This window comes from Micropterus salmoides, unplaced genomic scaffold (assembly GCF_014851395.1).
Source record: "Micropterus salmoides isolate LMB-PRFRI ecotype aquatic unplaced genomic scaffold, ASM1485139v1 Ms_hic_scaffold_2, whole genome shotgun sequence".
In the NCBI taxonomy this organism is placed as follows: domain Eukaryota; kingdom Metazoa; phylum Chordata; class Actinopteri; order Centrarchiformes; family Centrarchidae; genus Micropterus; species Micropterus salmoides.
In genome coordinates this window covers 21,063,237-21,085,343 of record NW_024041150.1, presented here as the reverse complement: position 1 = coordinate 21,085,343, position 22,107 = coordinate 21,063,237, and the positions used below count along the sequence as shown (strand labels likewise).

Below are 22,107 nucleotides of genomic sequence, written 5' to 3'. Positions count from 1 at the left end.
TTGCGATAATTATCATTATTGTTTTATTGCCCAGCCCTTATTACAACACACGGTTTATGAGCCTGAAACCTGCTCACATGCACAGTTACTTAGACAGGTTAATTAAAAAGGTCTCCACACTGTAAATTAGCAACAAGTTAGTGAAAATTTAAAAATAGTTGAACACTAGCAGAGATTCATACTCTCTTACTGCATTGAAGATTGTTTCAGGCATTTGGTATTGTTGACTTTAGTGTAACCCACTGTCATATCTGTGTCACATCTGTGTCAGTTAATCACACATAACTGTGACTGATTCACTCAGTCCAGGAAGCCTATTTTGGGTGTGACCCTTCCGCACACAGCCATTCCTAGCAATGTTGCAAGGTCACTGATGGTCAGTGCTCACTGGGTTTGTGTGGAGGGGTCACTCTGGTTGAATGTCACATGACTTTTTGTGGCTGAACACTTTTCCCAGACACACTTACACAGATATGATGAAGTGCTATGTTTAAAAGTGTATGATGCCAAATATATGTTTTTCTTATTCCTTTACAGTGACTGAGATGCTAGTGAACGTACTGAGCATCTGCTCCAATGATGAGCTGACGACTGACGAGGAGCTGGACGGTAAGCATGGAAGACAGGTGGCAACAGTTCTCACTACAGTCCTTCTTAGCTCCACTAGAGGGAGTCCTCTGCTAATAGGAGTACCTGACACCATCACGTTCAAAACCTCATACACACATTTCTTTGTCTTTCTTCGTTTTTAGACATGCCATCGCTGCTCTGCCTTATTTTCAGAACACAGTTTAAATAATATTTAAAACATTCTTCAACACATCACTAGAGCAACAATCCTGAAAGTGTTTACACATGACACAACCGAATCAGTGATTCATTGTTGATTGATTGTGTTGCTTTCAGCAGCTTGAAAATACTGCCTTTAGATACCCAGGTTAACAGTGAATCCAAAGAAAGTCTGAAAAAGTGTCATCTGTTTGATCCCGGGTTACAGCATATCTACAATGAGATGACCAGTTTCCTCTCAGCCTGCCCCATCCCTTACTGCCAAACAGGAAATGATCTCACCATCAGTCCTTCCCTGTTCTCTCTCTCTCTCTCTCTCTTTGTGTTTACTGGTGCACACGGCACCCAGGGGTGGAGTGTCAGGATGTTGCCAGATTTTAAGATTATTTGAAACATTTTAAAACTCGTAAATGCTACACGTTCCTTCAGTTGATTGATCAAATAATTAGCCGTCCTTTAACATCTCATCATTTTCCACTTTATTTATTTTCACATTTCTTTGCCCTTGCTTTCAGTTTCCTCTTAGTTGTTTCCTCTTAAAGTTGGACTAGACGTTTCATTTCAGAAGCTTTGTTTTGTTATATTTGTTGAAATTTTCTTTACCTTCTTTACCTTTACCTCTTTACCGTTAATCAAATGCTCTGACATAATTTCACCTGCTCTAAATGAAATGATTGTCTTGCCTACCTGCACATGAAAATGTGTTTTGGAGGGGGGCCTGAGGGGAGGGGGTGGGATGTTTTTTTGGCTGGATAATTTCAAAATCTAGCTGTCTCTTGCTAGTTTGTCCAACGTTGCCTACCCCATCTTTAAGCTCATGTCTTTTTTTCAGTTTTGCAGCCGTTTCCACACTCATATATTCTTAATTTTTAACTATGTTGACATTTGGATTGTTCTTTCCTGTGTCCTTCTCACTCATGTTCTGCTCTGTGCCCTTATAATCAGATAATCCCTTTGTTGGCCTGCTCTTTATCTGCTATTATTTCCATAGTTTCCAGTTGCCTCTATGTTGATATTTCAAACCTCACTCCTTTTTCACAAATTTCTCTCTTTCTCTCTCTCCCTCTATCTCTTTCTCTCTCTCATGCTGTGATGTGGTCATTACCTTGGTTTATCTCATCTAATTTCTCTTCTCTATGTTTTCCAGAGTTTTGTGTTCAAGGCATCACTTTTCTTTACACTTGTGCATTTCTTATTTCGCCATCTGCCCCCTCTCTCCGCTGCCTCCGCTTTCATTCTACAGCCATCCACTGATCTTTCTGTCCTTTCTTTTGTCTTCTCTTCTGGGGGTGTTTCATGAGAAGGACAGCTAATATATCCCCCCAAAAAAGGTACAAACTTTAGCCATAATGGTGTGTGCAGAGGTTGACAGACTTTTTGTCCAGTGCTTGCTCTCTGCTCAACTAATGTCACTGTTTTAAGCACCTTCTAACACTACTATGGAGTCTTTCTATTGCTCTAATTTTAATTGTGTCAGTTATGTTACAGTGCTTCAGCTAAGGCCAAACCTGATACATGGACAAAAACAATTACCAGCAAGGTCACTTACATTAGCTAAATTAATGTATTTACTGCACACATTAAAATAAGCAGTGCTACAACAAGGCATCAATCCTGTGGAGATGATTTAAGGCAATAATGGTGTATTCAACCGAAGTCAAGAGGAAGAGTCTTAAACTAGACATCAGACTCTTTCCTTTACCCAACTTTTCACCACACATCAGCTTCATTTCCATCCTTCATGCTCATGCATTTTCCAAGCTGGTTCCCTGGGGCCTTGAAACTGTTATTTCACTGCAATAGAGTCTCTTTAAACAAAGTTTTGTTTTCCAGTCCAGGAAAAATCCTGTTTGAGTCTCTGCAACCAAAACACGGAACAGGGAAAATTCATATAGAGTGTGCTCGCTGAACGTGCTGGAAAGCCATGTTTGGACAAGGACGGGGCCATTTACAGATGATGTAACAAGGTTTTAAAAAGTACTACCTGGGGAAAATAGTGTGTAGGCGTTAAGGGGCCTTCAGTTGAAGACTGCTAGTGGTACAATGCAGACAAGCAACATGAATGCACTGAATGCTGAGAATCTACTCAGTTGTTGTTTGGATGGATTCAGCTGAACTTCGGGCTTCAATAACAACATTGTGTTTGCATTGTGTTGGTCTGATGCACTTCTGGATAAAACTAATATTCCAAAAGACTCGCTCTGTCTTAGCACATCCTGTAAGAATATAAGCATTTAGAGACTGAAACAGACAGGACACAGACAATGCAGTCTAGATTATACTTCCACAGGATATAGTCTAGTACGCATGAGTCACAGTTTGTTTGACTCTGTGTGACCTCTGACCTTTCCAGGTGCCACAGCTTCTGCCCGTAAGGAGGTCATCCGCAACAAGATTCGTGCCATTGGAAAGATGGCCAGGGTATTTTCTGTGCTCAGGTATGCAAAAAGTCCCATGTGTCCTGTATGTTCTACCATTGTCCTGTTACTTTCAATACTGCTCCATTACAAGATCTTATTGAATATTTAAAGCTGCACTAATCGATAATTTTTTAGAATTGGTCAAATGATCATGTGTAACGTGAAAAGTGTTCTTTATAGTGACAAACCCACAGAGATTTATCACCGAACTCTACAGTTCCCCCAGTCTTCCAGCTCATTGTTTTACAGCTTGCAGTTTTACTGTTTTGGTTCAGTCTCACCACTCTCATCAACTTAGCAGGCAAAAAGCTCTGATAAACTGACTGTACATGGCCTGCCAGGCACCAAAAGAAAGATGTTAACAAAGTTAGCAGCTAGCTTGTGAACATAGTGGAGCATTTATCTGCTATAGAGTCAGATATTTCCCAGGTGTTGGTGGAACAGAGCTAAAAGGAGAGTGAATATGTTAATGTGGCAACGTGTGTGCTGGATGTGTAAATAACTTTCCCCAACCAATCAAGTTTGAAGGTCCACGTTGTTTTTTCAGCTTGTTCCACTGATACCAAGTGGCAAAAAACAAGTTCCCTACTTTAGTATCATACACCGTAACTGAGTGTGTACAAGCTTAAACTATGCCGGACATTATTTTCTAGAAATTAGCAGCTGTAGTTATTTAATAGGTATTAGATTGTCCAAAACACATATTTCTGATCATTTTACAATGATAACGTCTTCAAGGAGGTAATACCTAGGAAAAAATGTGTATATTTCTGTGTTGATATTTCAGAGAGGAGAGTGAGAGCGTGCTGACGCTGAAGGGGCTGACTCCAACGGGTATGCTACCAAGCGGAGTGCTGTCCGGTGGCAAAGAAAAGCTGCAGAATGGTAAGACTGTCACCAAGTACCCCGTGACCCCCAGCTTTGGCCCCTATAACAGATTCTCTCACACATATATTCCCCTTACACAGCAACACCCTGAGTTCTAGCTCAGTGTTTAGTGAATACTGTATGTACAGACTCCTTCCCCTTACCCTCAGTGATGGTCCTGGAATTTCAAATTGCTGCCTTAAAGTAATACTGTAAGTGTAGTTACATGTTTCTTGCAGCTTCAATCCGTATCCTTTCTATACTGCATGTTCAGATAAACACTACTCGGCAAAACAGCTGCTCTGTGTAGATTTCTTTCAATTTGAATGTAGTTCAGCATAATTTGTCCTGGGTACAAGACTACAAAATATCAAGTTACATTTCTTACAAACAGCCCCCTCTTCCCAAACCGTGCAGAGTTTCTTTGTCCCTTTGTCTTCTCTAATGTGTCTCCCTCCTGATGTCTCACATTAATACCCTGTCTTCCCGTCCCCGTCTCTTTCTGTATTCCACTGGTTTTATCTCAAATATTACCTGTATCTTTTTCTTTCTCCTCTCTCCCTAGAAACTGCAGGTATAATCGGTTGTGCAAGTATTCTGTTGTTATATTTTTCTTTTCGTTTTTGTGAGACAAGTTTAGAGTTCAGTTCACCCTCTTATGTTGAATTCCAAACACTCCCTAAATGAGTTTGACAAGCTGCTGCAGCGAGGAAGTGAAGGCTTTCTGGAAACGCCTTTACAAACACTTCAAAATTACTTGGACTGCTGACAGAAATGGTCACTTTACTGTCCATTTGAGTGCTAGTTGTGGATCTCAGCAGTGCTCCGTCAGGATAGAGACCGGACACTCTGTGATGCAAAGGATGAATTGGAATTGACACAACCGACTGTGAATGAAAGGGGGACAGTTGCTGTCTGTCTTTTCATTCACAAAATAAAGCAGAAATCCAGACAACTTCCCTCTCCTCTCACAGGTTCTCACACATCAGCTAGCACTTTCATAAAGCCATAGTTTCCACAGCAAGAAGTAAGTAAAATCTCTTATCTTCATAAGAATAGGTAACTCTTGATTTTAAATCGACCATGTGTAGCTAATGCTGAAGAGCGACCACTGTGTCCACAAGTAACTATTACGGGATTCTAGTAACAGCTAAAATGAGCTTGAGTATGTTGCAGTAAGGTGTAATCTAGCATACACTAGAATCACAAGTCATGTATAGAGATAATAAAGTCAGCAAACTGTCTTGATACATAATGCAGCGATGTACCTGAAGTTTTCAAACAATAGCCACTAGAAGCTTCTGGTTAAACCAGACCAAGTAAGGCTATAGCAGCAAAACCCCTAAGGAATTGAGCAAGAGTGTGTTTTATTGCCTATGAATTCAACTTCTTTTATTTATTTCAAATTTATCCTAGTTTCACTTTTAAGGACAATAGCACTCAGTTTGAGCGTTAACATATGAAATTCACAAATCATCTTGTAATAGATTCCAAACTGGGCCCACTTGAAATTGCATTTTTGGGGATTTGCAACCTCCTGTGGGAGGAGAAGCGACCAAATTGGAACGAAATAACATATGGACCAAGTTGGCAGTTCTGTGTATCTCAAAAAGGGAGGATGGGATGCTCCTCCCAATTTTGCCCCTATTGATTTTTGCTGAAAAGACAGGGGTACTTTTACATTCTTCTTACATTTAGGGGTGCATCAAGTAATAAACAAAGAAGCTACAAACTCAAACTCTAAACACTCATAGAACATGAAACGTATCCAGTGAAGATTAGTAGTTTACACAAATACCATCTGTTAAGCTTTTAGCCCAACATTAACTGCATTTTTGGAGTTCCTTAAGGGGTTTGAGACACTAGAATAGTGTTTCTGCTGATGACCTGCAGAACAGTGGTGGTCCTAAGGAATAATATATGTCAGTATGGAAGTTGAAGAGTATTTGTTCTTAAGCCATTTGGATGCAGCTGACCCTAAAGAGAACCCCAGTGAAGGTAGAGAGATGTTCAGAGATTCCTGTTGCAACATTGGTAGAATCACATTGCTACCCCCCTTTCAGGCAGACGCCAGTGTGCTTCTACTGTAATGTTGACTCCATAAACCATTCTGTTTAAAGTTTTTGCTCTTGTGCCTTTTTCTCATCCTCATGACAGTATGTCCTGTAATCTTCAGTACTGTATAGCTGCCACTTTGCCATCACCTTCTGCCTCAACCCCTGTACTGTATGTAAATTTATGATCTCATGGATGACTGTTAAAAAAAAATATAAAAAATAAAAAAAGTGGTAAGTGGGTAAAATACCAAAGGTCCCAACCCCCCCACTTCACAAAAGTAAGCCAGCATTTTTGATATATCATATCAAAAGATGCTAACCCTGCAGTTCCAGATGCTGCTTCATGTTGCTCACAACACAACAGTAATGCTGCTCCATGTGTCTACGGCGCTTCGATTTTACATCAACAATTAAGCCACAGCCATAAAAACCCACAATCACACATGCACTTAAACCTTATCCCTGTTTTCCATTTTGTCCTCATTCAACTCTCCTTTCTCCATGTATGCTCTTATTTGTGTAACCGTAAAGAACTAATATAATTCCACAGTGTCCGTCCATGTAGTATTCATGTTTTCAATCACTACATTGATTCTCAGTACTTTTTCAAAGTACCTCAATGATGCGATCCTCTCTATGAGGTCGTTCGCTGCCGCAAACATGTGTCACCTTCCCTTTTACAGATCTGGAACTCATCAAAAAGCTAAGGCTCATCCCTCTCCTCTTCCTCCTCTTTGCTAACATCCATGTGTCCTTTGTCATAAAAATGTGGAGATGACGTTAACCTTTGTTGTCGGCATTGGCTGTCTTTGCTGCTCATTGACTTGTTCCTGGGACAAAATGAACTCCTCTGCTCACTTCTCTCATTCGTTTTGCAACCCCCCTCTTCTTCTCTTCAGCTACTATTGAAGCTATTGAGGCTGACGAAGGTAAATGGGTCTGGCCGCCCTCTTCTGTTGCTTTTCATGGCAATAGACAGGGGGGCTCCGCTGGGTTTTCATCCATCTCGCTGGTGCTTGAATAGAGTGTGTTGGGTGTTTGGGCTAACAAAATGTGGCATAGTATTAACAGAGAAAAACAAAATAAGTAATTAGGAAAATCCTGTGGTCACACATGTTTTAAAGGGGAATAGATTTCATAGCACAGATTTCAAAATCGCAGAGATCATACTAGGATTTTGAGTGAGTGCAAAGCAAATGCTACATGTGTATGCATGTATATTAGCTTTCAAGGAATTTCCAGTCTAGACAACTTGCTATAACACAATTTATCTACTTTCCTTGTCAATCCAGAAGTGAAAATATCACCATTTATGTATCTTTGAATGGAAAATAATCAGACTATCTGGGTTCAGGACAGAGATCGTACTTGAGGAAATTCACACTCACATAACGTAGGAGGTGTAAATATATTGCCATCATCAGTTCATCTGGCAGCTGTACTGAGCTTTTACCAGAGACTGGAGGCACCAGCTGGACTAACATAATGTATCCTATAAAGCTAGACCGCCAAATTGGCCTGACCCATGTATATTAGCGTAATGTAGATGTTTGTATCATCGTATACGTTGGATGATAAGTAAAATTGTGTTGCACATATGCCAAAATATGGCTGAGGTCATTTAGAAGCAGTTTAGTAACCGTTACAAAGTGTATCCATTAGAGAGCAATCAGATATTTTAAATTTACAAATATGCAGTATCAGTCGGGCTACAGTATCTACAAGTCATACAGTTCGTAAAATGTGTTAATAAAGCTACAGAGAGAGTGTTCAATTGTGCAGTTGCTACACTCTTATCTAAAGTCGAATAAAGGAAGATTAGTCCCTTACACAACGTATGTAATTTAAATCACTCAACATGGTAATTTTACTGCAGTTTGTGTTGCTTTACGAGATAGGGCCCCTGCTCTGCCCTCTCACAATACAGTGAAGTCTTGCTATGAAAGCTTACAATGGTATTTCCCCTTTGAAACAACAGAAGCAGTTGTGCATTGTTGTTGCTGTTGTATTAAGTCGAGTTGAATCTGAATCGGTAGAGACAAACGCTCTACAGGAGGCTTTGAAATCCAAATTGGATTCTCCCCAAAATAAGATTTATTTACATCGCCTTTGGCGCAAGAACAACCTCAACTGCAAGCTAAATAGTAGTTTGCCAGCTGCTATTTACGTTGGAATTGTCCAGTACTTCCTCTTTAGCCCCATAGAGGACAGTCCATTGTAGTGTCGAGACACTTCTCTGCTTCTCTCACCATGTGGATCCTCTGTGGCCCTGCTGTTTTGTGTTCTTTTCTGTGAGCTGCTAATAACCTGTGTCTGACCTGTGCTATGCAGCAACACAACTACGCTACCCATCATGCCCCTCTCCACGCTCCCCCAATTTGTCGTCTGAAATTATGCCCCTCCTCATTCTAGTAACGGGTCATCTTCTGTGCAATCATAGTTTTTATCACCATTAAGACCCCCAGCATTTATGAAAGGTGGAAGTAACAAACATTTAACTTTTTGTAGTAAGAAATGGGCTGAAATGAAACTCGATCAAGCTGAATATTGGAATAATACTACTAATAATGTGCCGTTGAATTGAATAAAACAGTGTTGAGTTGTCAAATGTGATGCCATTGCATCAAATCAGCCTGATTTTATTCATTTCAGTGGTATTTTAAGAAACCAGCAGTTTTTAAATTCCATTATTCGGTTGAATTGATCTTGTTTTAATATTAGTCCACTCTAAATCCTATTGTGACCTCCACCCCTCATAACCTCCAGCGAACCCTTAATTGCTGCATGCTCCAAGCAGACTAAACAAGTCGTTAGCACCCCAAGTACCTCTGTAGTGTCTTTGTACGTGAGCTCAGTCTCAACGTGGTTCTATTTTGTGGACGTGAATGTCTCAGTGGGCTCCACTCCAATGTTGGTTGGTTTTTTCTCCCCTCATTTTTATTTTTTTTTTGTCTCTTTGGTCATTCTCCTTTTTCCCTTTCTATTGTTTTTTTAATCTGTGATGTGATGGGGCGATCTGGATGTTTGGGGTCCTCAGGTGTTCTGGGATGTGCCTGAGCAAAGATATGCTTTAATATTAGCCATATTTTGCATACACGTGATTAAGCTTTATTGAACAGCAGTACTAGATTTAGATGGTCCAGTGTTGAACATGTGTTTTCGCAGATTAAAGCATGGATTGGTGGCACAGTGGAAGACCTGTTGACCCTGATGCCAGGAGTCCTCTCTATAGATTTAGAAAGATTATTTAATCCTGTTGTCTGTGCAGTCATATAATTTTGAAACTCTGGTGTTAATGTGTTGTCATTTCATAAGTTATATCTTATATATTCTTATATGAATTGTTCATCTGTTATTGAACCACTAAACATATGGAAATATGTTGTACAATATATGCTGTTGCCCATTAAAAACATAACAATCATATCAGTTAGTTCAGCCTTATGGATAATACAGATTTGTGATGCATCATACTTACATACTCGTTTTTATGTTCAGTTGAAGGAATAAGTCAACATTTTGTGAAATATGCTTATACATTTCATTGCGTAGAGTTAGATGAGAAGATTGAAACCACTCTCATATACAGTGTGTCCGGTCAATAAAAGGCTTCAGTCAGCAGCTGTTTAGCTTAGTTTAGTAATTAATTAATTCCATATAATATCAGAAATTTGTTGTAAAAGTTTTGTACAGATTAAACAAAAGTAGTTAACATGTTAATTAGCTAGCTTTAGAGGTTTGATTTTTGTGTCTTACCGACAGAGCCACGCTGGCATAGCCAGTATGTATGCTATACAAATTGAACTTCTCATCCAACGCTACCTAAGAAAGAGAGAAGGCGTTTTTTCCCAAAATGTCTAAACTATTCCTTTAAAGCAGGATCTTTAGGGATCAACATCATGCACTTACCGTTATTGTTAACAGGCCTTACAGTTACTGATTTTTTTAATGGATGACTTTCCGTTGAATTAGCCAACAGCTCCTCAGATGCAGTATTTATGTTGTCAATTTTCAGAGTTTTTTGTTACAACAATTCCATGAACCAAGACCAAACCAAAGATAAGCCAAGTCTGGTGATGTGTGGGTGAATGTGAGCAAGTGTGTCACCATTCATTTCATCATTTAATCCCTCCCCTCTGAAATCACTCCTGATTTCTCTCCTTCTTTCCCCTTCTTTTTTTTCTTGCATCTCAACAGCCATCAAAGGCTTCTCACCGCAGCACAAGATCACCAGTTTTGAGGAGGCGAAGGGTCTGGATCGCATCAACGAGAGGATGCCGCCGCGGCGAGACGCCTTGCCATCTGACGCCAGCCTCAACTCCCTCAACAAGGCCCTGTCCTCGGAGACCAACGGCACAGACGCCAAGGGAAGTACCAGCAGTGGCAGCAACATACAGTGAAGGCCATCAGCAAGCGCCACCTTGGCCAACGGGGCTGCCCCGTCCCCAGCCTCATCACGGCCTGCCACCGCAGAAAAGGGGCAAAGGGTGAAGGAGTGTTAAGAGAGTGGAGGGGGTAGGAATCTATGGCTCACACTGGGGGGACATCTCACTTGCTAGTCTTTGGATATGCCTTCAAAATATTAGTTCATAGTCAAATCTGCTAAGTTATTGCCGGGTCATATTTCTGAATGGTCACTGCAGTATGTCAGAGAGAGACAGAGAGAGAGGGAAAGATCTTAAAGGTGATATATTTTCTTTTATTTTCCCTTGAAAGTCCCTTGCTTATTCACACCGGAATGGAAAGTCGTGTAACTTCTTACTAACTATTGTACGTTTACAAAAATACAGCACTAAAAAGGACAGAACATGAGATAATGTTTTTAACATATAAGGGTGTACAAATAAATAAGGACTATTTATTGATAACTTTTTTTTTGCTACTCTTATAAAATAGCTCTGAAATTAATTAGGCAGTCTTAAAAAGAATGTTGCAATGTTGTCGAAATGCCAAATAATGGAACGTTTTATGGTTTTGTACATATTATGCTTACCTCAGGTTCTTTTGGTGTGTGCTTTTGACCTGATTTTTCTGTATAATGGCTAAAGAACTCGGTAATGAATACCTATTTTCTTGAGTTTCATAACTGGAATTTACATTTACCTATCTATCATTTGCAAATATGTTTATTTTTTGTCTCTTTTGGAAGGGGGGATGGGGTACATTTATTGTGGCTTGCTGGAATTGAGTGTTAATTTTTCTCTTTTTAAGTATTGCGAACAAAGTAAAGATAGAGAACCTATATTGTGTAAAAAAAAGAATACAATAAACTTAAAGTGTCTGCCTATGCATGTTTTATAAGAATCAAACAACGGAAATAGAAAATCTGAATACCTTGGCTGTGGAGGCCTGTTTTGAGATATATTGCGCTTTAGTGAACATATACTGGATATACCTGCATACTTTCAATTAACACCATGATGCTCTATGCCTTCAACTTCTTTTTGTAATTGAAGCATTTAATTATCTAAGATGGATGAGAAATCATATTTTTAACCTGCGCTTGTAAGTGCACACAGTCCAATTAAGCATGTTTGACAATTCTTGTGAGGTGTGTGGTTACACGTGTAACTCAAAAATGCATGATTAGCTGTTTGTGTCATATAACAGGTAAATCAATTTTGTTCTGTTTTGTAAATGTGCCACAGAAAGTGTAATTTGATTATTATTCCTATTATTATTTGGAACTCTGCTTTGTATATCAGTTACAGGTTTGATACTGCTCAATACTTTAAGATGAAACAAAAAATACTTAGATCTTTTTTAAGAACTGCTTAAGTGCCCAAGTAATTCACTACACGACATGAAGCCTTGCTTTTGTAATTTAACTTCAAAACTGTTGGCAGATGAGGCATGCACTTGCAACTATGAAAAAGTATTTTATATAACTGTTCAATAAAAATGTGCATGAATTTCAACTTGAAATGAACCTGCTTCTCCTGTATGTGTTTGTGTGCGCGTGTGAGTCGTACAGTCCTCCACCAATGAAATTGGTCAATCAAGTGTCAGATGTATGTAATCAAATACATAATAAACATAATCCTACGGGCATATTTTTGCAACGCAAGTAAATAAAAGATGCATTTTAGAGCTACGTGATGGTCTGTGTTTTCCAGTAATGATTAGAGGAAACGCACTTGCCATCACCCATAATTCAAACCTGCATGGAAATGAAAGAAGCAAACAATAGAGACCTTAAAGTCAACATATTTCATTAACTTCATTAAGAGACAGGAGAGAGCTTTAAAGGGCCATCACTCACTCACGCATACTTTATTCCATTTGTAGCTCTCATTCATACACCTATATGTACAGTCTCTGTAAATTAGTCTTGGTCTATTGCTCTGCTGTTTACAGTTCCACTCAACTGTTGAATTTGGCATTGACCGGCCAGTAAGGTCGATTGGGAAATTACTCCTTGGCAGTTCCGCCGCAAAGGTGTTTCCTCTTCATTGACCTTAGTGACTTCTTTGATTAAACCATGAAGACAAAGCCAAGATTGCGCAAGCATACCTGTGTACACAGAGACAAAGATCTGCTGGCTTTCTCCACTATATGAAGAGAAAATGTTGATTAGAATGAAGAGGACTTCATTTTTTAGACAAGATTTTATTGGTTTTACTCAGTACATTAGCGTAAATTATTTAACTATTTACATTTATTGGGGGGTGGTTCTGAAAGAGACTGAGTTCTCTAAAAAACAATCCAACGTGAGGTACATTGGATTTTTGTACTTTTTTAAGTAGTTGTCCAAATAAATAAAATACTCCTACATAAAATAATTGAACTAAGCAGCCAGCATTTTCTTGTCCTTGGTTTCTGAAGTGTCTTTCTTTTTGGTCTCTTCAGCTGAAATCAAACACAATGCTGAAATGAGAGGAAGTAAACTCTGACATCCTGTTTTTTCGGGAGCGCCAAAAAACAGGAGCTAGATTTTTAAAGCCTCAGAGGGATAATATGAAAAACAACCGAGTTTGATGTCAATGAGACAATGAAATGAACAGTAAGAGAAGCCGTGAACATAATGTACAGCAGCAGAAAACCTCTCCTTGGTGTCATGTCCGCAGCGTCTGTGATGCAGTACAAAAGCCACGATAATCTGGCATATCTTTTTTTTTTTTTTTTTATATCTTTAGTATAAAATTAGTAGAAATTAGATTAAATGGTCTGCAGGGTGACCCGTAAGGTCATCTCCATGCTTTCTGCAGGCAGTGTTACATAAACAATGAAGAATAGTAAAACACCATGGCTGTGATTTTATATTTGATTCTGATTTGATTTTTTGTTGATGCATGCATGTGACAGTTGGTATGAATCTGAAATGTCTGTGTGTGTGCATGTGATGCGAGTGGTTTCCTGAATCAATGTCACCATCACTTATTCCAGAGATCTTTGTTTATCTTGCACACAGCTCGGAAATAGTTTTTCGAAAGTTTGGTTGACATCTTTTATCGGAGTGATGATAAATTAAATTGTTTTTGTGCCGTCAAGGCAGGTGGGTATGTCCCAGTCTCCTCCCAACTGGTCTAGTGGTGTCAGAGAAGGAAAAAATAAGGGATGGGAGTTGACAGTACATTCAAACTCAAAAGTGAGATTCCTGTTAAATGGACATGCACCCACTGGCTGCTTTGTGCTGTCTCCAAAGCCACCCACTTTACTTCAGGAAGTGTATTTCCTCCCCTTTCTTTATCTAAAGGAAGTGCCAAAATAAGCATTTCGGAGCGCCCAAGCTTGGGACACCTTTTCCACTGGCCACTCGGTTGGAGTCTGGGGAAGAAGTCAGAGGAGTTCACGGACGCAGAGTGACCATGAAGACTATAAGGGTTCTTGTCCTTCTTCTGTTCGCATCTGTCCATGTCTTCACATCAGGTGGGGGAACCTTTAAACTACTTTGGCTGAGATACATGCTGTTAGATATCACAGAATCAAAGCTGAGGGCCTTTAAAAGTTTTAACTGAGAGCAGTTAGTTGAATCCTGTGCATCGTCAGTACAGGGGGAATTGGAAAAATGGCCTCCTTTACTAATGTGTGAAACATTTTATCTTATAGTGGTTATCTTTATGGTTTATCAATTAGGATCTTTCTTATCAAGTTTATAGGACAGAAAAAAAATTTATTTGTTGTTGTGAGAAACTAAATGCATTTCTTTTATTGGGTTGTGCGGCAGGTCGTTTTGTCTTGTTCTGCTTTAGTATGTGCAAAGATACAGAGTTCAAAAGATACTCACACTTTGAACTCCACCTCGCACCTCGGAGACATCCACTCAGAGACTGTATTCCCGTTAAGGCTGAGATAACTGTGTGTGTGTGTGTGTGCGCGCGCGCGCGCCTTCAGTTGTCCTCCACATTTATTGCAGACCTTTGTAGTAACAAGTTAGAAAAAGGAAGTAGCTTATTATTTTGCCATCATGAACATGAGATATCAAGCGCAAATCAAAACCTCAGGAATGAAAAACACCAAGTACCAAGGTGACAAATGAGTGTTTCTCGGTTGAAGGAAAGGAAAAAAAGAGGGTGGCTCTTGATTTGTTTGTTTTCCTTGCGCAGAGCAGAGCTTAACTGTTCTGCATTGGACAGATAAGTGATCTAACAGCAGATAGCCAGTGGGAACCAAATTGCACCCTCTCTCACAGAGACAACAAAATGTCCCATCTGGTACCAAATCTACTTCCAGCTTTTAGCAGAAACATCTAGAGGAAACACCCTCACCCTGGCTACAGCTCACCCGGCAGGGCATTTTGGTTTTTTTTTTTCCCATGGCACATAAGGAAACATTCTCTTAAGACCGTGTTTAACTTCAGTCACAGAAAAAATGCCATGAGACTTGAGGGGAGTTTACTTATTTGAGACTTGCTTCCAGGTGCTCTGGTCTGAATTTTGAATGTATGGATAAGACAAAGACAGATAGTTTCACAGCTTGAATACAACATTATTAGGCCTATGCAGTGAGAATTGGTGTAAGCTAATCCAAGCAAACACATTTCAAATGTCATGTGTCACCTTAATGTTGTGCATGCTTATGAAAGCATGTGACTTGACTTTGACTTTCCCCAAAGGACTGTAGACATGACTTTACTCAAATGATTTCAGACTTTAATTGACACTTGCAACGAAATACTTGGACTTGATTCAAATGACTTAAAGGACTTAATTTGAGACTTGCTCCAAAATACTTGAGACTTGCTTTTCTGACTTGTTGACTTTTTCCTTCTGATGAGACTTAAGAGCCAGACAGAAGTGCACGTTATCTTTGCTGAAACGTGCGGTTCAACAATAGTGCGCCTGGGACAGGATGCAGCTTCACACCCTTCGAGCAGAGGATATCCACCTCAACACGCCACAGCCTCCACCGCTATCTTTAATTCTCATCCTCACTCTGACACTTGGGGCGAGGACACCCCTTTGTCTCAGACACTGGGCTTTAAAGCCGTGCCAAACAGGGATGATGCAAATATGCAATTGTGGACCTAAAATAGAAAATCTGTCTGAGGAAATGTTTTACGTACATAAACAGATTCTGGTGTCTTCATGATGGATATTACATTAGTTTTAAATATTGCGCTCTGACCTCAAGACAGTGAGGATGTAAAGTGTGCGAGGCAGCAGGTTGGTTTAGTGAGCCTAGTGCCCAGGGATCTGTGAGACCATCGCTGGACAATAGCTTCAGTGTTGCTTACTTGTGAGTGAATTTAGTCTACAGCAAAAATTCACTCTTCAGCAATCAAGAGACTAAGAGCAATGAAAAGGCTCATAAACATTTTCACCACTCTGTGAATGAATGTGGTTACTGATTTTACAAAAAAACTGTATTCTAACTGTTGTTTTTCTGCTTGACTGTTTCACCAGATGAATCAACAAAACTAGCAACAGGTATGTATTGCATTAAAGCAATAGTTTTACATTTTAGGAAATGCATTTATTTGCTTTCTGGTGGAGAGCAAGATGCAAAGATCAATACCACTTTCATATTCATAAGTTGAAGTGAAAGGCTAGAGTCAGTAGACAGTTAGCTTAGCTTAGCATACAGACTGGAAACAGCAGGCTAGGCTCAGTCCGAAGATAACAAAACCTGCCAGCACTTCTATAGCTCAATAATTAACACATTATATGTCCAGTGTTTAATTTGTGCAAAAACCACAATGTAAAAACAACTATTCACCATTTACAGGGTATTCCATGCTGGACCCTTTCTTAGCCAGGGGCATTAACTTCCTGGGAGTTTCTGGCAACTGCATTTTATGGGAACACATATCTCCCTGTAAACGTCAAATGGCTGTTTTTACATGTTAAATAACATGTTAATTAATTCTCTTTAGAGATACTGGTAGGCGGGTGTTGTAGTCCGGGATAGCAGTCTCCCTGTTTCCTGTCTTTGTACTAAGCTAATTAGCTTCTGTGCTGCAGTGCAGACAAATATTTAACAGATACTGTATAATAGTGGTATCGATCCTCTCATCTAACTCTCCACCAGAAGGCAAATTCCTATAAATAAAGTAAAATACTGAAGTCAATGTCAAAGTCATTGAAAGACCATGTTTTTTATATTTGGTGTAGAATTTACGTTCCTGCATCTTTTCCTTCCTTGGTTCACTCCTCTGGTACTATTACAGTGACCATTTTGATTCTGTAGAAACATGACCAGAGTTGAGTTGTGATTGTTATTTTTCTACAGATCTTAGAAAAATACCTATTTACATGTTATTATATTTTTTTGTCAATCCATGCCAGCCACAACAACCACAACAGTATCTGAAGCAACACCAAGAGCTGCAGCAACCACAACAACCACGACAGTATCTGAAGCAACACCAAGAGCTGCAGCAACCACAACAACCACGACAGTATCTGAAACAGCACCAACAAACCAAACAGCAGCCTCAACAGGAAACGCAACAGCATCACTAGCCTCAACATCAATACCAAATTCAACCAATGAATCTCACTCTGCTGCTAATGAAATCACTAGTGAACGTGTTTCTAACAGTGAGTATACTAGTGCATATTAGTCAAGTCAATTGAAGAAAGATAGATGATTACTTATAATGCTCATTACTCAATGGGCTTATTTTATCTGCCAGCTGCAACAGATGTATTTTGCTGTGTTCCTGACAAAAGCTCTTTGATTTCCTCCCTTTTTCCGGAAAAACTGACCTTCCAACCACAGACACTGAGACTGCTTCACCTACATCAGCATCTGCAGACCACCGCAATGTGACCACTGACAAGATGGACAATTACAGTTAGACTTTCCCTGAATTTATTTCATATTTTTTTAATTTAGTTTGTGGTTTGAACATGGTTTACACACACTTTATGGTACAAACTGCGGTAAAAATGATTATCTCTTGCATCCTGTTTGAAAGAAGAGAAAAACCAGGAGCAGGGAGCATTGACTAAAATTACAAAAAGTGAATATGTTACATTTAAATTACAAATGTTTTTCTTTTGTCTATTAGCTTTAGATTTGACTGAAACTGGCACTGTGAAAATAGAATCAACTTCCCCTCCTGCCACAGGAAACAAAATATTGATTAAAAATTACAGTCAAGGTAAGAAGAGATTTGGTGCTGGTAGTTTTTCAGACGGATGATTACAGTTTGTAAAACCTAATAAGTAATACATCTGTATCTAAAGCAGAAGTGAAACTAGTTTGAATTTTTTATTTTTGAACCAGACGACACCGCTGAAAAAACAGACGACACCGCTGAAAAACCAATCAAAGGTACGTCCCAGAATAAAATAACATCACTACTTGTTTTCATGATTGTCCTAAAACCATGTCAAATAATAAAAAATATAAGTTGTTTCTAACACAGAAACATAAACAGTACTCCAAGTCTGACTCAAATTAAGACACCAATCTTTTTTTTTTCCAGACACAACCACTCGTGCACCAGGTACAGTATTTCATTGACACACTACATTTGTACAAGTTTTGTATTGCACAGAACAAGCACTTCTTCCTTTATTCTATGCATTCAAATTCATAAATAAAAATGTAATGCTAAATAATATGACATGATCACAAAGCAAACATTCTCTTTATTTGTCATGCTCAAATCAGCAAATACTGAAAATGTATATTTTAAAGTACACCAGAACTTAAAGCTACTATCCTTAACGTATTTATTTTAATTAATACATCTGTAATACTTTGTGCATAGGTGTTGGATAATAAAACTAAAACCAGCAGATTTACAATCTTTGTAGACTCTATGATCTCTGCAATTGTAAAAATGTTGAATGACTTGTAATATTTTTATGGCTTCACTGAAGTGTAATTTTTTAATTTCACTATGATAGGAGAATTGCCTCAAACAACTGATAACAATGAAAGCGGCAAAGAGACTGGTGCTGGTGAATTATACTGATACTGTACTTGCATGGTTGCTGTATTTTACAACATCAAAGAAGAATGAATTAAATCATACTGTTCAGTAACAAGGGTCCTGAAACTATCAAAAACACATTATTTTGAAAGGTTCTCAGACTGGCAGTGATGAGAAAGTACCCCCCAAATCAGGTAATGTGTTGAACAAAATGTGGGTCATACACTACAAATCATGCCTCAAACACTCAGTGGTGATTTCATCAAAAAAAGACCAGTGATGACGCAGTTGCAGCCTCTCAAAGTATAAGAAATAAAACAGAAATAAAAAGCAAAGGCTGACCTTTTTCATCCATTACGTTGAACAGTGACTCTTAAACCATGGCTGTCTGACCACCCTTCCCTCTTTGGGGGATGAAGCAAACTACCAGCCCAACTACGATGTGTCCTCTCCTCTAGCGCTGCAAAAGTTACTATGACAATTCCAACACTGAAACAATAATAAGACACGAGCCGATGAAACAAGCAAATAGTACGGAGGAATGGAGAGTTATCACCAAAATAAAAAGCTAATTTGTTAGCACACTAATTTAAAAGCCTTGTGCTTTGTTAGACTCAATAAACTAAAGTTCAATATTTAAAACATGAAACATATAGGGATGACAGCTTTTTGCACTACAATATAGAGGTTTTAAAATTACATTTACTTAATTCTGAAATGGTAATTTAAGGTAAACATGAGGTGCTGCGCCAGCTATATCACTGTACTGCCTTTTGGTTAGCCATTAATCTTTTTAGAGATGAGCCAACAAGATTGATGTTGATGACAAATTTTACCCTCAGACAAAAGACTGTGGTGGATTCTGTTGCCTGCCGTCCTGGTTGGAGCTGCCGCTGCCATGGTCCTCAAATTCAAATGCAAGAAGATCCACGATCACTCAGGTGCACCTATACACTGTTAACTGACTTCTACGTGTGGATACATTGCATTGGATGTATTTAAGGTTTAAATAAATTTCTCTTCATGTCTTCTATTAAACAGAGACCATTGATACTGGAACCGAGAAGTAAGTTTGAACCTTGTCGTAATGGACTGTTATTAAAAGGTGGGTGAACAACTAAAGCATTTATCCCCTTGTCTCGCCAACTCTCCACAGCGCATCGTTCCAGAGCAGACCCGAAAGCACCAAAGATGGTGTCATGCTCCTCGGAGTGAAGTCATCGGGAGCAGAGGAAAACGGTGAGCTGCCTTTCGTCTATTTCCTGCAAGTGTTTCATTCAGCTTCCTTCTGTTCTGTGCATTTTTCCATCACTTGGTAAAGCAGTTTCTCCAGACACAATCTTCCAGTTATCCCAGGGAAGTCACAGGCTTTTAATATCTCATTGTACCTACTGTATGGGCTTTGCAGGGCAACAGAAGGTGTTTCCTGTGATTCCGCGTCCCCACCCTCGAACAGGCAGCAGGGCTTGAAAGATAGGGACTTCCTAACATAAACACAGATTATTTTGAACAGCCGCTATTGTGCGGCCAGTAAATGTCAGTGTGGTCCAGACTGCTGCAGGCCCGTGCATGTTTGTTGGTGGGGTGCGCATATGTCATTCGTGATTTGTACACAGAATCAGTATCCTTTCACCCCACCCATGAAAAAAAAAATATCTGGGCAGTAAATGTCCTACCTTCCTTTTCTAATACAATCAGGCCCTAGATGACTTGGTTGTGAGTTTCAGGGGGAAATGGAGTCATGCTTTAGGAATTTTGCTGAGGAAAAGAGTGTTTATGTTGTTACAAACTGCTGGATTTCTTTGGATTGTAGATTTATAAATTCTTATCTGAAGGCAAAACTCGTTCATGATATGTTTCACACTTCACAGATAAAACCTTATAATTCCACACAATAAAGCTCACAAACAAAAACTGATTTTTTACCGACTTAATTAACTTAAAAAGTCTATATCAGCTCTATAAAACAGTCCTAAATTGAATGCGTTATAATGATTTAACAAAAGTATAGGTAGCTTGGCTTCAGTTGTAGCCAATGCAGCACTGCCGACTAGTGTTGCCTTGAAAAAAAAGCCACAATTAATTTTCTCAAAACACAATTCACAGCATTATTTTGCTCATTTTCCCAGGTTGGATAATGGTCTAATTTTTTGATCATACAAATGATCCCCTATTGTGGTTTCATCAGTTTCCTCTGTTGCTGTGTATGTTCCAGCTGCTGCGAGATAAAAAGAAAGGCTGCAGCATCAATATCCACCATTGGATGAGTCACACCTGTCGCCTGCACACCGATGATCTGGAGGAGCTGTTTAGATGTGTGATGTCTATTTTTTATGTGTGTCTGTGTGAAGTTTTGTTAAACATTTTGTGAAGCAGAAACAGCGTTTTGTTTCTGTATGATTCTGTATGCTGAAAGCAGGTTTATAAAGCAGGGTTTGTGACCGTGATCATAAATCTCAGAGTAAAAGAAATTATTCTTAATCACATTATGTTCCTACAGACATAATACGGTAAATCTCTTTGAATTGATGTCACAGGCTACATACTGTAAGCAGCATACTGTTAACAACGACAAACTGAAATACAGCTGCATATGCATATTTCCATCTTCATGTTGGGACACAAATCACGTTTTCTGCACAGTGCACTGACCTCAGATCCATCACATATTTGATGTAATAAATCACTTACTTTCTAAGCTATATAATTGTGCTTTGGTTGTGTTTCTACCCATCATTTATTTGCCTATTTTGTAGATAATGCTGTTTTGATTTACATTCAATGTCACTAAAAGATAGTATAAGAACAGGCTCTTTTGATGTATTTCTTAAAATGAGCTAGTTAAATATTCCATCAGGCTTCTCCACCGCAAAAGATTTTAAGCAAACAATCTTTCCTTGCCCAACTGTACTGTACATGCAGCCAGCAATTTCGTGCACTCAGTGTAATACGTAGGATTTGCAGTAATGGTGGTTTTTAAGATGTTTTGTTTTTCAGTAAATATAACATTCAAGCACAAGGAATAAGTAAAGCAGATGCAGGTGGTCTTATTTAAAGACACTGGAAATGCTTTGTGGCAGGAATTTATTGCTGTCAGACTCAGTTTCCTCAATAAATCATTAGAAAATGGTTTGATTTGGTTTAATGCCATGTATGTTTAATGAATTGAAATAGTTTATTGAGTTTTGAAAGCTTTGCGCTACAAGTTATTTGTTGTAAAATCACCCTTAAACAGTTATCTAACAACAGTGTAGTACAGTGATAGATTGTATCTATGACATTGGACCTGGACATCATCATTTTTAGCCTCTACATTTATTATTAATAACGTTTCTTATGTGACTGCAGGACCTCACTGAATTCAGTAACTCTACCAGTTTAGATTGAGAAAAACATGCCATATTTGTCTTTTGTCGCTTGTAAATGAGGTGTTGCTGTACATAACCCAGATCAGCACCAACAGTGTCAGTTCAGTGATGTGCCACTAGAGGGAGGAGACACTCAACACAAGACAAAGCAAGCAGCCATGATTTTGCCCCAGCTCATAAGCTAGTGTTTATTGCAGAGTGGCTTCATGGGGTTGTTGACAGGAGTGAGATTTAGGCAACCGGTGTAAAAATCTGACTCTGTATGAAGCTTGAGCAGG

At 39.0% G+C, this 22,107-nt stretch overlaps 2 protein-coding genes across 4 annotated transcripts in view; both read left to right on the top strand.

The window, feature by feature from the left end:
* Nucleotides 1-12,062, top strand: part of LOC119911555 (serine/threonine-protein phosphatase 2B catalytic subunit alpha isoform) — a 74,330-nt gene extending 62,268 nt beyond the window's left edge. The window contains exons 10-15 of one of the 3 annotated variants that reach the window (XM_038730457.1): nt 538-609; nt 3,143-3,227; nt 3,997-4,094; nt 4,642-4,650; nt 7,033-7,062; nt 10,331-12,062. In XM_038730457.1, coding sequence (XP_038586385.1) covers nt 538-609; nt 3,143-3,227; nt 3,997-4,094; nt 4,642-4,650; nt 7,033-7,062; nt 10,331-10,533 — 497 coding nt within the window. In that variant the 3' untranslated portion in view covers nt 10,534-12,062. The remainder of the gene's footprint in view (nt 1-537; nt 610-3,142; nt 3,228-3,996; nt 4,095-4,641; nt 4,651-7,032; nt 7,063-10,330) is intronic. The other 2 variants (XM_038730458.1, XM_038730459.1) reach the window with 2 other exon arrangements.
* A 1,680-nt stretch (nt 12,063-13,742) lies between these two features.
* Nucleotides 13,743-21,163, top strand: LOC119911554 (bypass of stop codon protein 1-like). Its single transcript, XM_038730456.1, has 11 exons — nt 13,743-14,002; nt 15,979-16,002; nt 16,861-17,115; nt 17,297-17,371; nt 17,589-17,681; nt 17,807-17,854; nt 18,009-18,029; nt 19,304-19,402; nt 19,503-19,527; nt 19,618-19,700; nt 20,677-21,163. The coding sequence occupies exons 1-11, from the start codon at nt 13,942-13,944 to the stop codon at nt 20,688-20,690; spliced, it is 798 nt and encodes a 265-aa protein (XP_038586384.1). The 5' UTR covers nt 13,743-13,941; the 3' UTR covers nt 20,691-21,163.
* Nucleotides 21,164-22,107: the final 944 nt, after the last annotated feature.